This window comes from Oryctolagus cuniculus, chromosome 8 (assembly GCF_964237555.1).
Source record: "Oryctolagus cuniculus chromosome 8, mOryCun1.1, whole genome shotgun sequence".
In the NCBI taxonomy this organism is placed as follows: domain Eukaryota; kingdom Metazoa; phylum Chordata; class Mammalia; order Lagomorpha; family Leporidae; genus Oryctolagus; species Oryctolagus cuniculus.
In genome coordinates this window covers 112,948,922-112,968,490 of record NC_091439.1, presented here as the reverse complement: position 1 = coordinate 112,968,490, position 19,569 = coordinate 112,948,922, and the positions used below count along the sequence as shown (strand labels likewise).

The following is a 19,569-nucleotide window of genomic DNA, read 5'->3' as shown; positions in this document are numbered from 1 at the left end:
GGCAGGTCCCAAAGCTGCATCCACTCACCTCACTACACATCCTCTAACTCACATGGACCCTCTGTGCTGCTCACGTGTTGGTTTGGTGATAAAATCAAGGAGAAGCAGTAGCGTTCAGGTCCTGGCCCCCATTTCCATGGGTCAGTCAAGCTGTGTGGATGACCTACCTCCCGTCCCACCACACCCTCACCCCCACACCTCTGTAACCTCTTTGAAGTTGAGACACAAAGGAGGTATCATTCATAATGCTTTCCTTTATTGAAACAATGATTAAAAATCTTTCACTGGACTTTGGAGTTGTTTCTTATAATCGCTCCCAGCTCATATGCAGCACTTGGCTCGCCCTCCGTAGCAGGTACCCTCGATTTTGGAAAAGAGCGGGCAAGAAGAATAGTGACAGGTTCCTCCATTCTTGGCGCATTTGTAATGGTCAGATCTGTGGCCGAGACCTGTGAGCAGGTCAGCACCTGTAGAGAGAGAATGAAAACACTTTAGGCTCCTTTTCTGTGGCTCCGGGATCTCAGAGCCCTGGGGGAAAGCAGGAGAGATCTGTGAAGCATGTAGGAGACTTTTTTCTCCCTGGAAACCTGCATGTAATTGGTCTTTGGGGGTGCTAACAAAAAAATGAGGTGTGTGAAGAGGTCACTGTCTCACAGCAGGGTTCTGAGCAGGCTTCTCTCCTGCTAGGACTTTGAGGTGTGCATGATTTCAAGTTACTCCCCAACTAGGCTTTTTACTCCCTCTTATCACCCCCAGACTCAAGCTGCTATTCACAAAGTGCTGAAGCAGGTGCCATGCCAGGACACCTCCCTAAATTTCCTCCCACCGAGCTTGTACCTGTATTACCCTCTCTGACTTGGATTCCAGTTCCCTCACCTCCCTCCCACATCACCATTTCTGCTAAGCCCTGTGATTCTTCAGTGTCCGTCTGGAACTATGGTTACTATAGAAAGCTTTCATTGTTTCCTCCACCTGGAATTTATTCTACCTTCCCTCGGTTTCAGAGTCTCATAATGTACCTAGACCAGTCTTCTGCACCAGTAGAAACAAGGTTGCTCGGTGATACCCCTGATCAATGACCATAAAGCCACTGTTTTGCCTGTCTCAATTGGCAGGTGTTATGGGTTGAATTGTGTACTCTCAAAATTCCTGTGTTGAAACCCCAACTCCCAGTCCTTCAGAGTGTGATCTTATTTGGAGATAGAAACTTAGAGAGGTGAAGTTATCAGAATGGGCCCTTAATTCAGCATGACTGATGTCCTTATAAGAAGAGATTAGGACCCAGAAACACAAGAGGAAAAAAGAGACGTGGAGAGGGTGACCATCTACAAGCTCAGGACAAACACTTCAGGAGAAGTTGACCCCTCTGCCATACCTCCCACCTTCAGAACTGTGAGGGAAGGAACTTCTGTTTCAGTCTCCAGTCTGTGCGCTAGGACACCAGGAGCAGCCTGATACAATGGGCTGTCACCACCTCAGAGACAGCATTGTCTAATGCCATGGAGCTCTGATTGTGGGAAGGCTGATTTTCATAGTGTTTGAAACAGTCATCATGGTAACTTCTATCTAGTGGCTCTCTGGCTTTTTACAGTTAAGTCCAATTACTCTTTTTTTGGAAGCTGTCTAAGATTGTGCAGGGTTCTAGTGGCCTCACCATGATGTGTCCTCAAGTAAGATCACAACCAACCCAACTTTCCAAAAGTTTCCAGTTCCAGCTTTTGTCTGCCTTCACCAGAGGCTGCCAGTGTTGGAGGGGCACTTAGTGATGCTTCGTTCAGCCCTTGTGACAAGAAGGAATCTCTCCTCATTCCTCATGGTTATCTGTTACCAGGAAGGTCAGTGGAGCTAATGAACTGAACATCCTTTAAAATAAGAAAGGTTTCTTTTTGTTCTTTATATTATTGACTAATTGATGAGAGAGAGAGAGAGAGAGAGAGAGAGAGAGAGAGAGAGAAACACTCCCGTCCTCTGGCCAACTCCCCAATGTCTACAACAGCCAAGGATTGGCCAAGCTAAAATCAGGAACCTGAAATTCAATACAGAACTTCTATGTGGGTGGCAGATGTCCAAGCACTTGAAGCCACTAACTGCTGACCCTCAGGGTGGGCATTAGCAAGAAGCTGGTATCGGGGGAGTGGATCTGGGATTTGAACCCAGGCACTCTGAGATGGGACATGGGCATCCCAAGTGGCATCTTGACTGCTCTGTCAAATGCCTGACCCTAAAGATTATTTTTTAAATGTTATTTTCTCCATTAATCTTCAGATCCAACCCAATGTCATGAAAATCCCAAGAGGTTCTTCCAGTGAAACTTTCAAACTGATTCTAAAACTTATTTGGCAATTCAAAGGGCCAAGGATAGCTGAGGCATTCTTTTTTTTTTTTTTTTTTATTTTTGACAGGCAGAGTGGACAGTGAGAGAGAGAGACAGAGAGAAAGGTCTTCCTTTGCCGTTGGTTCACCCTCCAATGGCCGCCGCGGCTGGCGCGCTGCGGCCGGCGCACCGCGCTGATCCGATGGCAGGAGCCAGGAGCCAGGTGCTTTTCCTGGTCTCCCATGGGGTGCAGGGCCCAAGCACCTGGGCCATCCTCCACTGCACTCCCTGGCCACAGCAGAGGGCTGGCCTGGAAGAGGGGCAACCGGGACAGAATCCGGTGCCCCGACCGGGACTAGAACCCGGTGTGCCGGCGCCGCAAGGCGGAGGATTAGCCTAGTGAGCCGCGGCGCCGGCCAGCTGAGGCATTCTTGAAGAAGAAGGTGGGAGGACTTGCTTTACTGGATTTCAGGACTAATGATAGAGCCAATGTAAAGAAGGCTGTGATGACATGAAGATGGCACACACTGGAACAGAAGGAGTGTAGAAATAGCCCGTGTGTGTGGAGAGGAGACATGCGATTGTAGGGGCTTCAAAGGAGGAGTAGGGAAAGATCTGGGACAATTGGCTACTCTACAGGACAGAGTGCTTGATTCTTACTTCATCACACACACAGATACAGACACACACACAGACACAGACACACATGCAGATACACACAGGCAAAGACACACAGAATCACAGACACATGTGCAGACACAGAGATACACAAAGACACAGACACACATATAGGCACAGAGACACACACAGGTACACACATAGACACAAACACAGATACATACACAAACACAGACACACATGCAGACACAGAGATACACAAAGACATAGACACACATATAGGCCCAGAGACACACACAGGTACACACATAGACACAAACACACAGATACATACACAAACACAGACACACATGCAGACACAGAGATACACAAAGACATATAGGCACAGAGACACACACAGGTACACACACAGAAACAAACACACAGATACACACACACACAGGCACACATGCAGACACAGAGACATGGATACACACACAGACATGAATGCATGGATACATACACAAACACAGACACACATGCAGACACAGAGATACACAAAGACATAGACACACATATAGGCCCAGAGACACACACAGGTACACACATAGACACAAACACACAGATACACATACAGACTCAGACACACATGCAAACACACATACACACCACCATCATCATCATCATCATCATCATCACCAGATGGATTATAAGCCTAAATGTAAGAGAAAAAATAGTGAACTTTTGGAAGATAGTACAAGAGTATTTCAAAAAGTTCATGAGAATAGAATTAAAAGATAAGCTTATTGTGGTATAAGACCATTTATAATCCATGCATAGTGTTTTCACAATATGAATTTTCCATGAGCTTTTTGAAGACCCTTTGTTTGTGAGTTTTAAAAATCTAGGGAATTGATCATAATGAAAGGACTGAGAGTCAAGGGGAGCACATGGGCAAGTCTAGTATCTGCTGACACCAACCGATAGAATGGATAAAGGGGAGGGTGGTCCAGCATGGGAAGTGAGATGCTCAGCAGACTCATAGAATGGCGGATGTCCTAAATAGCACTCTGGCCTCAGAATCAGCCCTGAAGGCACTCGGATCTGGCTGAAAAGCCCAGGAGAGTATTTCAGGCATGGAAAGCCAAGACACTCTGGCAAAAGATCTCTGTGAGTGAGATCCCAGTGGAAAGAACAGGTCTTCAAAGAGGGAGGTGCCTTTCTCTGAAGGGAGGAGAGAACCTCCACTTTGACTATGACCGTGTCCAAACAAGATAAGAGTCGGAGAACTCAGGGGGCTTCCATAGCCTTGGAAACTCATAACTGGTGCATAGGGAGATTACTGATGCCATAAACAGGAGTGTCAATTTGTGAAGTCAACGGCAGGAGTCACTGTGCACTTACTCCTCATGTAGGATCTCTGTCCTTAACGTGCTGTACACTGAGGCTTAATGCTATAACGAGTACTCAAACAGTATATTTCACTTTGTGTTTCTATGGGGGTGCAAACGATTGAAATCTTTACTTAATGTACACTAAACTGATCTTCTGTAAAAAAAAAGAAAAAGAAATTATCAATTTCCCAACTTGACTCTCACTGGGATTAAACGTGACAATAGGTCTGATCTGATTTCATCATCATTTAAAAAAAATCATCTATTATTTTTCACTTAATGTTTCTGTGTGGGAGCAAACTGTTGAAATACTTACTTAAGGTATGCTAGGCTGATCTTCTGTATATTAAGATAATCGAAAATGAATCTTGACGTGAATGGAGGGGGAGAGGGAGTGGGAAGGGGGGGGTTGTGGGTGGGAGGGACGGTATGGGGGGGGGAAGCCATTGTAACACATGAGTCGTACTTTGGAAATTTATATTCATTAAATAAAAGATAAAAAAAAAAAAAAAATCTAGGGAGACAAGTGTTTAGCCCAGCAGTTAAGAGGCCCGTGTCCCACACAGGAATACCTGGGCTCAATACCTAGCTCTGGCCCCTGACTCCAGATTCCTACTAGCAGACCCTGGGAAGCAGCAGTGATGGCTCAAGTAATTAGGTCCCTGCCACTTGTATAGCAGACCTGGATTGAGTTCCTGGCTTTCAGCATTTGCCTGTCTTAGCCCTGGCTGTTGTGGGCATTTGGGGAGAACCAAATGTCTAGCTCTCTCTGTCTGTCTTTCTACCTCTCAAGTAAAGAAAATAAATAAAATTACAAAAAAAGGACTCTTTCCATGAACTGTTGGAAACCCACTCTCATTGGAGACTATCTTCGTATCATTGTGGCAATGAATAATTTCTTAGACAATTATAATACATTCAACTACATTAAAATAATGACAAAAACCTCGATTTAAGGTAAGTTTTCATAAACAGAGAGACAAGTTGAGATACAAGGTGACAGAGGATATTTGTAACACACAAGAGGGCAAACATGCTGAATATATAACCAACTACTACCAGACATTCAGGACAGGGACAACCTGTGCAAAATAGGCGCAAGCGACAAACAAATATTTCCCAAGATATCCAGGGGCCAGGAAATACATTTCAAAGTACTCAGCTTATTACTGATCAGGAAATACAAATTAATCTCCACTGAGCCACCATTAAAACATACCTCCAGATGGCTAAGCTTAAAAAATGATCACCGTTATCCAGTGTTGACGAGAATAAGGAGCAAGGACGACTTTCATTCACTGATTGTGAATGCAGCTTAGTGTAGACAACTCTGGGGTACAGTTGGGCGTTATCAAAGCTGAATGCATGTGTTCCCTATGGCCTGGCAGTATCACCAGTTGGCAATGGAAACAGGAGCCTTTGGGCACCTCCTGGACAACAGCAATGCATACGTGAACCCAGCCATGTTGCTAGGCATGAGTACAAGAAATGTGGGAAGTCATCACCATCAAGGTCAAGTGAGTGAGTCCCCCTGGTGGGAGGGGGAGCTATGACAGTGAAGGCCCTGGCAGGACTCCCCAAGGGCTAGCAGAGTCCCAGTTCTCGAATCTGCATGGTGGTTACAGGTTTTCCATGAATGCTCTTTGTACTTTATGGACTAATGTTTCACAATTACAAAATTAAAAAGTAAAAGAGTTGCCAGGGGCTTTAGGGCCTTAAACTGTGGCATAGCAGGTATAGCCACTGCCTGTGACGCTGGCATCCCACGTGGGCCCTGATTTATGTCCTGGCTGCTCCGATTTCTATCTAGCTCCCTGCTAAAGGCCTGGGAAAGCAGCAGAACGTGGCTCAAGTGTTTGGGCCCCTGCTCCCGTGTGGGAGACCCAGAAGAAGCTCCTGGCTCTTGGCTTTGATGTGGCTCAACCCTGGCAGTTGTGGCCATTTTGGGAGTGAATCAGAAGATAGAAGTTCTATCTCTCTCCTTTTCAAATAAATAAATAAATCTTTAAAACAAAATAGGTCATCTTCATATTCCAGAGCCCAGGACCCCAGCACTGTGGCAGCTCCCGCCTCTTTTCTCATCACTCCATTGCTCCGTGTCTGTCCCCTCCCAGGACACACAGGCTCCTTGGATAACCCTCACAGCCTCACTCTTCTGGTCTTTCCCCAGAACGGCAACCCTCCCTCTGAACGTGGCACTTACTCTCATCTTGGTCCTCACTAAGCTGGACTGAGAACTGTGAATAAGCTGTTCTGTAGCCTCTGGAGCTGCACAAACCAGAGGGATGTAGAAAATCAGGGCTCCCCTGTAGGTTAGCGTGGGCGACGAGCAGGTATGGTGTGGGGAGCAACTCGGACTAGACTAAGTTACTGGAATTAAGACTTATTCTATGCATCTGCTCTCCCACAATATGGCGCTGGGAGAGGAGTAAACAGCTTCTACACAGCTGCCTCTCACCAACTTGACAAGCTGCAGGAGCTGCTCCTGATTGGAGGAGAGCAGCGTACTCGGCATGTGGGTAGCAGAGTTGGGATTGGTAGAAGAGGACTATAAAGGAGGAGAGAGACAACATGCACCAGGAACACCTGTGCAGCCCCCTAGAGAGCCGGCAGTGTGCCGCTCCCCCGTGGAAGTGGGGAAAGTGGCAGGGGGAACCGCCCTTCCACGGAGGTGGAAGGGTCGGTAGCCAACCCGGGAAGGACCAGCAGCAAACCCGGGAAGGGCCGAGCAGACAAAAGAACAGCGCAGGGTCCAGTGTCGTTCCTCCGTAAAGAGGGGGAGCGACAGTATGGGTGTGTGTGGGGAGCAGGCTTCTGCCAGTCTCTATGCTCACAGCCGATGTAGTGATTCCTTCAAACCTACCTTTATCAGGCCAATTCCAGCTGCATTGCCAACGATCCTGAGTAAGTACAGCTGCAACATGGCCAGTTCCTGGTCAAGTGTGGGAACAGGTGTTGGATGCATGAAGGGCAGTTGTGATTACATAGCCAGAAACTAGGAAAGAGGTGTTTGGAGGTCAGTGGTGGAAGAGCAGGAGAGGGAGGAAAAGAACGGGACAGCCTTGACTTTGTCCAGACAGGCAACAATGGGTGAGGACCTTCATGCTCTCTAGATCAGGCAGCACCTCGCACAGGCCAGGGGTCAAGGAAGAGTGGCTGAAAAGATCATGGAGAGGACAGTAGACTGGAAACACTGGGGTGTGTCTTTGGTCTCTACAGAAAAGGGCCCTTCAGAGAATGAGGGTCAGGAAGGGGAGAGAGCTGGGAATGAAAGTGTAACCCTCAGGCTGCTGCAGACAGGAATTCCTGTCCTGGGTCACTGCTGTGACCCCTCCGGGAGCTCCTGTGTGGGACACTAAGCCTGGCTTTGGACAACATGAGGAGAGATAGAAGTGAAGTTTGGAAAGGAAATGAAAAGGGAAAATTGGAGAACTGGGGTTCAAGAGATAAAATTTCTTCCCCTAAAAGATCATCCGAGGGCTAACATTGTGGTGCAATGGGTTAAGCCTCTGCCTGTGAGGCTGGTATCCCATATGGGCACCGGTTTGAGTTCTGGCGGCTCTGCTTTCAACCCAACTCCCTGCCAATGGCCTGGGAAAGCCATGGAAGACACCTGGGCCCCTGACACCCATGTGGGAGACCTGGATGAAGTTCTTGGTTCCTGGCTTTAGCCTGACTGAGCCCCAATCATTGCAATCACTCGGGTAGTGGGCCAGCAGATGAAAGATCGCTCTGTCTCTCTCTCTGTCTCCCTTACCTACTCTCTCTGTGATTTTGCCTTTCAAATAAATCAATAAAAATATTTTAAAAAGGAAATAAGATCATCAGGTGCTGCAGGGGGAACATGACTACAGTTTTGGGGAAGATGAGGCCTCAATTTGGTTGTTCTCCTCCACCAGGACCACAGAGCAGAACCCACAGTCAGGCAGGAGTTGGCAGGAGAGCAAGGCGGGGTCCACACCTCCCATACGTTTGAGACATGTGAACAACAGAGTTACAGATACACAATCTAGATTTTCACAGAGTTGCTGCAGACACCACACCTGGGGTGAAACATAAACGGCTGTGGCAGCGGGAAGTGACTCAAGACAGACCACAGCAGCAGCGCCGGCCAAGCGTATGGGCCCCTGCCACCCACTTGGGAGACCCAGATGGAGTCCTGGCTTAGGCCTGGCCCAGCCCTGCCTGTTGGTGAGTGAACCAGCAGATGGAAGACCTCTTTGTCTCTCTGTCTTCCTCTCCCCACACTCTGCCTTTTAAGTAGATAAAAATAAGCATTTTTAAAAAAGACTAGTCATAGGTGAGGAATTCCATGGGTTAACAAAGGCTCTTTCCTCGGGCAGGTGGTTGGTTGGCAGCTGTGCCGGGGGCAGGGGGCAGGAGTAAGTGGTGTTCATCCCACTGTGGGCATCAAAACAGAAGCAGCAGTCACTTAGGGGAGGGCTGTAGGCATTGACATGGCCAGTGGAGGCTGGAGAGGGCCAGACTTCATTTCTGTGAACCTTTGGATGCTCACTGGGGGTAAAATCAATGGCACCAGACCTTCCTGCAAATCAAAATAATTTCAAGCCTATCGGGAACCCAACAAAAGCCAAGGCTTCTTCTGCACGGAGGAAGCCCCTGGAACCCCTGTTCACCCAGAAACAGAGGCAGGAGGCTCACAACCAGCAACGCCTCTTACCAGGTTCCTAAAAGTTTGAATGCAGTTGCTGCTTCGGCTGTTCTTGAGATAAGTCCCTGTGGCTGGTGGCCCAGGCAGAGGTCCTGGGGAAGTGTGTGGAAGGCAGACAGACTCTAGAGCCAGAGCCAGGCCAGAGCCTCTGCATTGGAGTCCTTGTCATTTGCTGGCTGAGTGTCTGAACCTCTGAGATTCTTCTGAGGGGATCCATGGAGTGTGGGGGATTGTGTCCCTGCACAGAGGAATCCTGAGGCTCTTGTGAGACGATATTCACAGAGCTGCCTTCTTCAGCTATAAAGTGCTATTCTAGGGCACTTGGGGCCTCCCACACGCTGCTAACAGGTGCCTGTCAGGTGTGGCCCCGAGGCTGCAGGGGCCTTGTCTGAGCATGTTTTTCCGGATGGGATCGAGAGGCCATTGCCAGTGTAAACCTGGCAGCTGCTGCCAGAGGTCAGAGAGGCAGAAGGAATTAGGGCAAGCAGGTTGGGGTGGGGACTACAGGCGAGGCACTCAGGTGTGGGCAAGGGAGGGTGCACAGGGAGCGCCACAGCCTGTGGGGGCAGGGAGTCATTGCCTGCTTCCTGCCTTGAGAGTACAGGAAAGGACCGGATCTGACAGGAATGCACGGGGTTCTGCAGGGGAAGGGAGGGAGGACTGGCGCCTGGGTGACGGGTTGGGGTCATTCTGCTACAGCCAAGTGCCCTTGTGGAATGGCTCTGCTACAGGGAGAATGTCCTCACAGCCAGTGCCAATCAACCTCCACGCTGCAGACAAGCCAGTCCCATTCTGTCACTCTCCCCTCTGGCAGGGGCTCACCTGACCCAGCTGCATGTCTGCCCGCTCCAACCTTGCCTTAGAGGTTCCCTGCTACACAGCTTCCTGGTTGCACCCTGAACCTAGAATGCATGAGGCCTTGCCTCAGTTGATGGCTGGGTTTGATCCTCGGACTGCTCCCTGCTTGACATGCCTACAAAATGGGACTAATGATTCCTTGTTCCTCTTAGGGGCACGGTGAGGACTGAACTTGACTCCTGTGTATCTCTGGGCTCTTGCACCTGCTATTGTCCTGTCCACCTGTTCCTCACTGTTTGCATAGTTCATATGACTCCTGGCTGCACATCCAGACACTCAAGTAGGCAGGCAGGTGCATCAAGGTGTGAAGGGGGCTACGGGAAGGCAGCAGGGAGCCATGGGTGCAGGTGCCTATCTGGGAGAGGAATGCTGCCAAGTCGTTTGTGTTTTCGGAAGACAAAAATCTAAAACTTCTGTGACATATCTGGATTTTTAACTGTTGGGAAGGGATGAATTTTTCTAAATATCACGTGCACCAAATGTCCTCCATTTCCCCTTCGTGTGCCAGCCTTCCCGATAGCTCTGGATCAGGCCAGCTCCTGGGCAGTCACTGGCTTGGCACCCGAGGCTTGTGAGCACTCCACAGTGCATCTGTAGGGGGTCATTAGTTATACAATTGTCTTTCCATGCTGTGCTCTGCTCCAGAAAGGGAGGTCGTGAGACTGGGGGCCTGTGTCTTCCTGGCTGGGCCCCTTTCCCAGGGCAAAGCCTGCACACAGAGGGTGCCCACCAAGTACTTGTTTTATCAGGGATGCACAACCTCAGACTTTCTTGAAGTCCACAGGCCTTGGTTCTTGTGGAGCCAGTTCAGGGACCCCAGCTGCCTTGTTAATTTGACATCATTCTATGTTCCCACAAAGACCATTTGCATGACCAAAGTGAGCAATGCAGGTTTTTTTTTTTTTTTTTTCTGGTAGAGAAGAAAACTGCTAAAGCAAACTTTGGGTCTTGTGACTGGTTCACCTTGGTCCTGGAGGCCTTGCTTTTCCCATGTATGAGAGGCCCAGGGTGGACTAGACATGCTCTGATTCCATGTGAGGGCTGGTGGGGAGCCAGGGTGGGAGATGGGGGAGGGGGCTTGCTGGGAGTAGGGAAAGGGGGGCTTGTGGGAGTGGGAGTCTCATAGGAGGCAGCACTGGGGTCACCCTGGAGGAGCCCTGCCCAGCTGCCCTGTGCTAAGGTCTGTGTTGGGCAGTCAGCAACTCTGCAGGCAGTGGGGTGGACTGAGGGCTGCAGAGACAACAGGACAGCAGCAAACCCCAAAGTGAGGCCGAGAGAATGCAGGGCTGCCGCAGTGTGGCCTGGAGACCTCAGGAGTCAGTTCCTCCCCCTATAGACAACAACACTCAGACCCGCAGGGAAAACCTGCAGACTTCTGTCCCAAGCAGTGCCCTCCACTGTGGTCCCCTTTTAAGACCTGATGAGTCTGGGATGGAGATGGCTCCTTGGACATTGTGTGTGACCTGCAGGGACCCCTGGGTGCTCAGTCCACCCCAGTTTCCCCTGGGTGGCCAGGTGGGCTCCGCTCCTTGCTCATCTTAAATATGATCAGGTTTTGGGCAGGCCCAGTGGCAGAGCCTTCCCTACACAAGAACAGATTTGTGCATCATCAGGGTCACCATGCCCTTGCCGAGGGTACCTGAGCCATCCCGTTCGTGAGCGTCCTTCAGAAAGTTCATGGAAAGTGGAATTAGGTTGGTTTTGGTGTAAACGTTCGTGAGATGCGTGTTGTTCTCGCCCGTGATTCCATGGACTTTCTGAAGACCCTCCTACGTGCTCCACAAGTCAGCTACTAGTTTTATAACAAACAGTATAAGCTAATGAACACATAACGGACACTAGTACTATCAGTGAATGAGTATACGATGCATGTTAGTATTATAAATTAATAGAAATATAATGAGGATTAGTAAGTTTAGTTACTCCTGCCTTTCCTTGGAAACACTGCTCTATTTCCTATGCTTTGAATGTAGTGTTTGTAGTCCGATGTAACAGACTGACAATAAAAACAGATTGTGCTAGAAAAGTGGCTGTCAAACTTTTTCGAGTTTGACCTGAACTGCTGTAAGAAGGAAATTTTACACTGTTGTGCAAAGCACGCGCGCGCACACACACACACGCAAACGCAACATGCACACATGCACACGCACACCCATGCACACACAGAACTGCCATGAGAGCATGATGAAGAAACAGCACATCCCCTTCCTACAACTCAGGGATAGGTGGTTTCTATCCTTTAAGAAACATGATTGCAGCAGATTACATTGATTTCTCTACCTCTCTGGTGGGTTCTAAATGGCAACAAGAACTCTTACATTTAGAGTATTTTTGTACCCAGTTTTCAGATGGGAAAACTGAGGCATAGTTGGAGTAAACTAGTGATGCTATAGAAAGGTACAATGGAATCTTTCAGGGAGCTGTCACATTTTCGAGCCCTCTGCCTGAGTCTTCTCACTTCACAGATGAGGAAGCTAAGGTTCAGAGAGGGGACCTGCTGCCCAAGGTCACTGGGAGTGAGTGACGGTTGGGACGCGATGTGCACCTGAGTCCTCCTGAGTCACACCAGGGGCATGGCTGCCCACGTGCTGAGGACCTGGCACCCTCTGGGGGACAGGAAGCCCCATCCCCGTGAGTGGGGGGCTCTCCCAGCCAGGAGACTGTGGTTGGGCTTCCCAGGGTGGGCGGAGGGTGGCCCGGGATCCCTGGCTGCCTGCACATGAGGCTGAGTTGGCCTAGGGGCAGGGGAGGCGGCTCCACAGGAGGTGCCACCCAGTGACCTGGAGTGAGGACAGGGCCTGCACGTCTCTGGCTAGGAAGCTGACCTTGCAGGGTGTGGAGCTGTCTTGCAGGTGGGACTGCCATTCCTTCACCTGGGCTACATCAGAGACAGCCGGACAGGGACGGCGGTGAGGAGAGGAGGGAGCTGTCTGTGACTGCCGGATCCCCACCAGACTCATTTCCTCTGCCCAAGGTGTAACATGCAGAGCCCGAGGGCTTGAGGGCTTGGCAGGCTTGCTGGCTGCCGCGGGATGCTCCCTAGCTGCAGATCCCTGAGCTCCTGTCTGCCTAGGTGCTTACCTGGGACGGTCTGGAAGAAGAGGAAGCAGAATGTCAACAGCAGCAAGTAGTGGATTCGCATGGTGGCTGCAGGCGGAGCTGGGTGGCAGGAGGGCACAGAAGCTCTCAGGGCAGCTGGGCTGACAGAGGTCTGCACGCGGGCCGTCACAGTCTTTATAGAGCTGCAGGATTGCACAACCTCACAGAGAGCCCAGGGGAGTGTCGCAATCCAGAGGGAAACTCTACTAAGCAGCCTTGGGTCATCTGCAAGTCACATGGGCACATTGTCCCCGTCCAGCGGCAGCTGGATCCAGCACTCAGCTGGGCACCGCCTGCCTGGCCTGTTTTTTTTTTTTTTTAAAGATTTATTTATTTGAAAGAGTTACACAGAAAGAGGAGAGGCAGAGAGAGAAAGGTCTTCCATCCTCTGGTTCACTCCCCAATTGGCCGCAACAGCTGGAGTCACACTGATCTGAAGCCAGGAGCCAGGAACTTCTTCTGGGTCTCCCATGTGGGTGCATGGGGCCAAGGACTCGGGCCATCTTCCACTGCTTTCCCAGGCCATAGCAGAGAGCTGGATCGGAAGAGGAGCAGCCGGGACCAGAACCAGCGCCCATATGGGATGTTGGCACATCAGGCCAGGGCATTAACCCACTGCGCCACAGCACCGGCCCCATGGCTTGTTTTATCTTCTAGGCTGGACAGTGCTTGGGGGGGCAGTCCTGGGCAAGGCAGCTCTCGCTAGAGTCTCTTAGCTGGGAGGAAGGGGCTGTGGATGCTCCTAGCCAGCAGCTGTCCTGCTCCAGGCTGACACGGGGTCTTCAGCTGTAATCCCACCCGATGACCTCACACTTTCCCTTCTTGCCAGCTGTGTGCCCTTTAACCCCCGAGGCAAAAGCTCTTCTTTCTCACCTCCCTCCTTATGCAGAATGTTCTCACAGACTAACATAAACCTTTCTTTCTTCCAACTACACACGCATTCCCGGGACGTTTCCTGTTGTGTGTCCCCAGGAGCCGGCCCCCAGCATGGCCCCTAGAGAAGAGGAAGCTTGGGTTCCTGGCCAGGCTGCCTGACCCTGCCGGGCAGCACGTACTGGAATCTCATTCTTTCAACTGCCTGACTGGGGACTGCAAAAAGTCACTGATTCTAAAGTTGTTTTAGAAAGATGTTATCATAGACTTTCACTGATTCTGTGAGCAGATCTCTTGTTATCTCAGCCAGGCTCTCACCTGCAGGCAGTGGAGCTAGCTCTGGCTGACCTAGTGAGAGATGACCCTGGGGGCTGGACGTCCTCTGGCCTGTGCCACAGAACTGATGGAGAAAGAGCCCTGGGCCATGGCTGCTGTGTGAGTCACTGCGGCCATCACCAGAGACATGCTGCATGTACCTTCCAGATACTCCTACTGCACCCTTGCTGGGGTGAGGGGAGAGAAGGAGGGAGGGAAAGAGAGACATAGAGAGACACACACAGAGAGATGCCCATATGGAAAGAGACAGAGGAGACACATAGAGAAATAGAGACAGAAAAAGCAGACACGCATACACAGACAGACACACACACGTAAAGAGATGGTCAGACACACCGGGAAACAGAGGCAGAAAAAAACAGAGGGAGAGGGAGAGAGAGAGAGGGAGAAACAGAGAGACCCAGAGAGATATAGACAGAAATGGAAAGAGACAAAGAAAGAGAGCAGAAAGAAAAAGATGGAGAGATACAGAGAGGGTGATAGAGGCAGAGAAACAGAAAGAGACAGAGACAGGCTGGAAGAGATTGAGGGAGAGACAGAGAGACCCCCTTCCCACCTTAGCCCCATCTCCTCCCGCACTTTCCCACGAGTCTGGGGCCCGGCTCCAGAAGCCATGTCTGGGTGACAGAGCCTTGGGTGCATGGGAGCTGCAAGGGATTCTTGGAGCATAAGAAGGTTGGGTATCCAGCATCCTGTGGGTGTTTCTGCTTTCACCAAGCTCTGAAAATGGAGACTTACTCAAACACTCCAAGGGTGTGAGCGGTCAAGTGAACCAAAACAAAAGAACAGAGTTGATTGCATGTGAATCCGTCACTTCTCTCGTTCACAATTCAAGTACACTTTTTGTTAGGTGCCAGGAAATCTTATGGAGACTCTGGGTTCAGTGAGGAACAAGCCTAATGGTGGTTTCCCTTGAAATTCTACCTGGAAAGGCGGATGGATAGCCAGGTGGTTATGATGAAGTTTTGCAAGTGCTCTGAATGGCTGCAGGTGGGCCCCTTCCTAGAGCCTCCGGACAGTGCCGAAACCCTGGAGTTCAGGATTTCCATGGCTCCAGGCCCTGGACCTTCACCAGCCTCTCTGTGGTGGGGTCCTGCTGCCAAGTTCACAGGGACGGTCCTCAGACGGTGGTGGGAAGAAGTTGGACAGTGGTTGAAGAGCTGCCCTTAGGAATATTTGGGAGTAGAAGGGAGACCTGCACCACTGGGTGATCTCCCGCACAGCACCTGCATCCAGGAATACTTATGAATTTAAAAACTATAGCTGCCATAAGTAGCAGTTCTTCTGACGGATCAGGGCCAATTCAGTTGAAAAGTGTCTGGAAAGGATTCACCATTCTGGATGCCACATAGAATTGTGTGATTCTGGGAGAAGCTCTCGAACACCAGCATTAACTGGAGTTTGGAAGAGGCTGACTCCAACCCTGATGATGACTTGCAGGGTTTCAAGCCTACAGTGGAAGAATTCATTGCAGAGGTGCTGAAAATAGAAAAAAAAAAAAAAAAAAAACCTCTGTTGTAAGGGGAACCCGCTGATGTGACTGAGCAGTGACAATCAGTCTCCTGGTGAAAGTGAATGGGTGGAGATTTTTTTTAAAGATTTATTTATTTATTTGAAAGAGTTACAGAGAGAGGAGAGGCAGAGAGAGGTAGAGATAGAGAGAGGTTTTCCATCCGATGGTTCACTCCCCAGATGGTTGCAACGGCTGGAGCTGTGCCAATCTGAAGCCAGGAGCCAGGAGCTTCTTCTGGGTATCCCACGTGGGTGCAGGGGCCCAAGGACCTGGGCTGTCTTCCACTGCTTTCACAGGCCATAGCAGAGAGCTGGATTGGAAGAGGGGCAGTCAGGACTAGAACCGGCGCCCATATGGGATGCTGACGTTCCAGGCCAGGGCTTTAACCCACTGCGCCACAGCGCCGGCCCCAAGATTTGGTTTTTATGGATGACCAAAGAAGTTGCTTTCCTGAGATGGAATCTACACATGGGGAAGATGCTGTGAATCCCAAATAAACATAGCTAATAGGTTAGGGGAAGGGTTCCCATGCTTCGGTCCCTCACTGGGGGCACTCCCAGCCCTGGGGAGTGCAGTTAGCATAGAGGTCAGAGTCAGGTTTCCCACTTGGCCTTGGGGAATTTATTTCAGTTCTTCGCATTTGTCTTCTGTAAAATGCAGACAGCATGGCCTAGTCATGGAAGGCTTGTGTGGATTAAATAAGACAGCAAGGTCAGGCATCTGAGAACACCGATGGGCACAGCACGAGCTCCGTTTGTGTTTAGGGAAGTGAAAGGCATCTAAAACGGGGAAACAGGAGCCTGATTTCAGGACTGACCTTTTCATTGTTGAGGGTGAAGTCTTCAGGGTCTCGGCCTTCCTGTGACTCATTAGCCAATTTATTTCTCAGGGGGTGGCCCTCAGTCCAGGTGGGGAGCTTTGCCTGTCACCCCAGGACCCTTGAGGAAGAGTGAGTTGCTGTGGACGTCTGTGAAAGTGGGGTGCCCGGGGCGGGAGGCTCCCTGCAATGCCAGGTGCCCAGGGGACCTGTGCAGAAACAGTGCAGCGGCTGCAGTACCAAGCAGGGCCAGCGTGGGCAGAGAGCTGAACTAGTGTCCGGGCTTCCTCACTCACAGCTCACAAAGGTGTGGCTCTGCCCTCAGAAGCCCTGGGAGGGGCAGACAAAGGAGACTGCTGGATGCGGCTCTGGTGGCAGAAAGTGGACAGGGCCCTGCTGGCCCAGGGGGCAGGCGCCGAGCCTGCTGGGGAGGGTGACAACACCTACTGGAGGGAATGGTGCCTGAGATGAGGTGTGGGGGCAGGTGGAAGCTCCTCAAATACAGGGGGATGGCATGTCTGCGTAGCAGGGGCCGGGGCTGCAATTTGAGGAGCATTTGTGTGAATGTACGTGGTATGTGTGTATGTGTGAGCATGCACACACGTGTGCATCCATATTTAAATGTCCCATTGCACAGCTGTGGTTTTCTTCTGGGGCAGCAGGGGGGCTTTGGGAGATTTAGTTAGAGGACATAAACAAATCTGCTGCCATTCAAGACGTTGTCTGCAGGAAGTGCGGGAGGTGGTTGGAGAGAGTAAGAGCGTGAATACCCATAAGGGGATGATGGAGTAATTACGATCTTGACCAAGGCAGGGAAAGGGGTGAGAGTAGCTACAGTCAGCCAGACTCCATGGAGGATGGCAGGAGCAGACTTCCGGCTCTGATAGGCAGCAGGTGCCGCTCTGGACAGCAGGAGCAGACTTCCGGCTCTGACAGGCAGCAGGTGCTGCTATGGACAGCAGGAGCAGGCTTCTGGCTCTGACAGGCAGCAGGTGCCGCTCTGCACCAAGATGGTGCGAGGAGCAAGAGGAGCTGCCGAGGACACAACGATGACATTGAGTGCAACGAGTGTCCCACTTTGGCTTTCTGTCGAAGCAGCAGGGTCTGTACCAAGAATCCAAGTGAATGAGATGAAATGAGAGGTGAAAAGGATGTGAGTAAGAGAGGGGAGAAAGGTATGGGAAGCAGAGCAGCAGGTAGAGGGAACTGCTGGGGCTCAGTTCCAGAGGGAAGCTGGGAGCAGTGCGGATGCACCCTGGGGGCGGTGCAGATGTGCCAGCGTGATCCTGGCCATGGAGGGGGAGTTGGGATATTTACACCCTATACCCGTCAATCATCTGTCAAATACTGCTCTTAGCAGGATGCTAATTCTTAGACATTCTGGCCCCAGTATTCATACAGACAACTGGATTCTCTTGCTTTCTCTCCAAAAGGTTGATTTTGCACAAGGTGTGTGTGTGTGTGTGCATGACACGAGCAGGGCTCCATCCGTGTCTGCTGCCACAAGACCCCTGAGCTATGCACAGAGTTGTTGCTTGCATCACAGTGGACAGGTCTGGAATTCTACGTGGACCCAGTTCTAATCAGATCGTGTAAGTTGGTGGAAGTCATGGCAGAAAGGAAGAAAGTTTTGAAAAATCCCAGAGGACACCAACCTTTATGGGATGGAGAGAAGAGGAGCTCTCAGAGGGGAAGAAAGAAGAATCCAGGATCAGTGTGTGGTACAGTGGCTTAAGCCACTTTTATTTGAAAGGCAGAAGGACAGAGAGGCAGAGGCATGGGGGGGGGGGAGAGAGAGAGAGAGAGAGAGAGAGAGGGGTCTTCCATCCACTGGCTCACTCCTCAAATGGCCACAACAGCTGGAGCTGAGCCGATCCAAAGCCAGGAGCCAGGAGCTTCTTCCAGGTCTCCCATGCAGGTGCAGGCGCCCAAGGACTTGGGCCATCTTCCACTGCTATCCCAGGCCATAGCAGAGAGCTGTCTCGGAAGTAGAACAGCCAGGTCTTGAACCAGTGCCCGTATGGGATGCAGGCACTGCAGGTGGTGGCTTTACCTGCTATGCCACATTGCTGGCCCCTAAAATAAATCTTTGAAAAAAGAAAGAGAGAAGAATCTAGAGGAGTGAAAATCAAGGGAAGGGAGTGTGTGAAATCAAGGAGGGAGGCCATCACTGTCACAGGCAGAGCAGGTGTGTGCCAGGAACCTGCACTGGAGCTTGACCCAGGTCTGAGATCTGGCAAGGCCAAGACAGTAAGAGCAATGTCATGAACCGAAGTGAAGACGGTTGCTGGGAGGTGACTATGGAGAGTGAGGTGACCACGGAGAGTGAGGTGACCACGCAGAGTGCTGTGAGTGCATCACAGGGCAGGCCAAGCCAAGTGAGAGACAGCTACACAGCACACAGAGTGACGGAAGGGGCCAGCTCTGTGTTTAGGATGAGACTGTGAGTGACTGAGGAAAAGGGCCAATGGGCAGGGTGACCTTCACGACCCTGCACAGAGAGGGTGGGGTGCAGTGAGGCCCTTGAGATGGGGCAGGTGAACAGTCCTCCTTCGGCTGCCCATCTTTCCTTGTCTTGCTCATGGAGAGGCTGTTTCCTACATGTCAGAGGGGAGGCCTGGGCTCCCAGGTCTGCAGGACTAGAAGTGGGAGAGGGGTGAGGGGCAGGGCCGAGGCCCCAGTCAGGAGTGAGACATGGCTGTGGGTCCAGATGCACCTGGTGCTCAGTGGTCACAGTGGAATCAGTCCTGGCTGCACAGTCCCTGACATTCTAGTCTGCAGGCCCAGAGGCCTAAATCTTTGTTATCTGTCCCCCTGCCTTTGCCCTGGGCAGAACCGATTTTCCCTTTTGCCCTGGCTCTGATTAGCTTCCTTATTTCTGGCCTCTAAGGACTTAACTTTCTGTTTCTGTCACTCTTGGCCCTGGGTTAGCACCTGATTCAGATATTATTCCTCCAATCTTCTGTGTTTCAGATAGAGTTGGGGCGGGGGCTGCCACAGCACAGCACCAGGTCGGGGCTCCCCCACCCCCACCCCTGCCCTCTGGTGCTCCCAGAGCTCGGGTCTGTGAGCTCTGCTCAGGGCCCAGTCACCTCC

At 50.9% G+C, this 19,569-nt stretch overlaps 1 protein-coding gene across 1 annotated transcript; it reads right to left on the bottom strand.

The window, feature by feature from the left end:
- Positions 1–234: 234 nt before the first annotated feature.
- DEFB1 (defensin beta 1) lies at positions 235–13,122 on the bottom strand. The gene is made up of 2 exons (XM_008274178.4): positions 12,917–13,122; positions 235–467 (listed from the first exon to the last, which is right to left on the bottom strand). The coding sequence occupies exons 1-2, from the start codon at positions 12,975–12,977 to the stop codon at positions 322–324; spliced, it is 207 nt and encodes a 68-aa protein (XP_008272400.1). The 5' UTR covers positions 12,978–13,122; the 3' UTR covers positions 235–321.
- Positions 13,123–19,569: the final 6,447 nt, after the last annotated feature.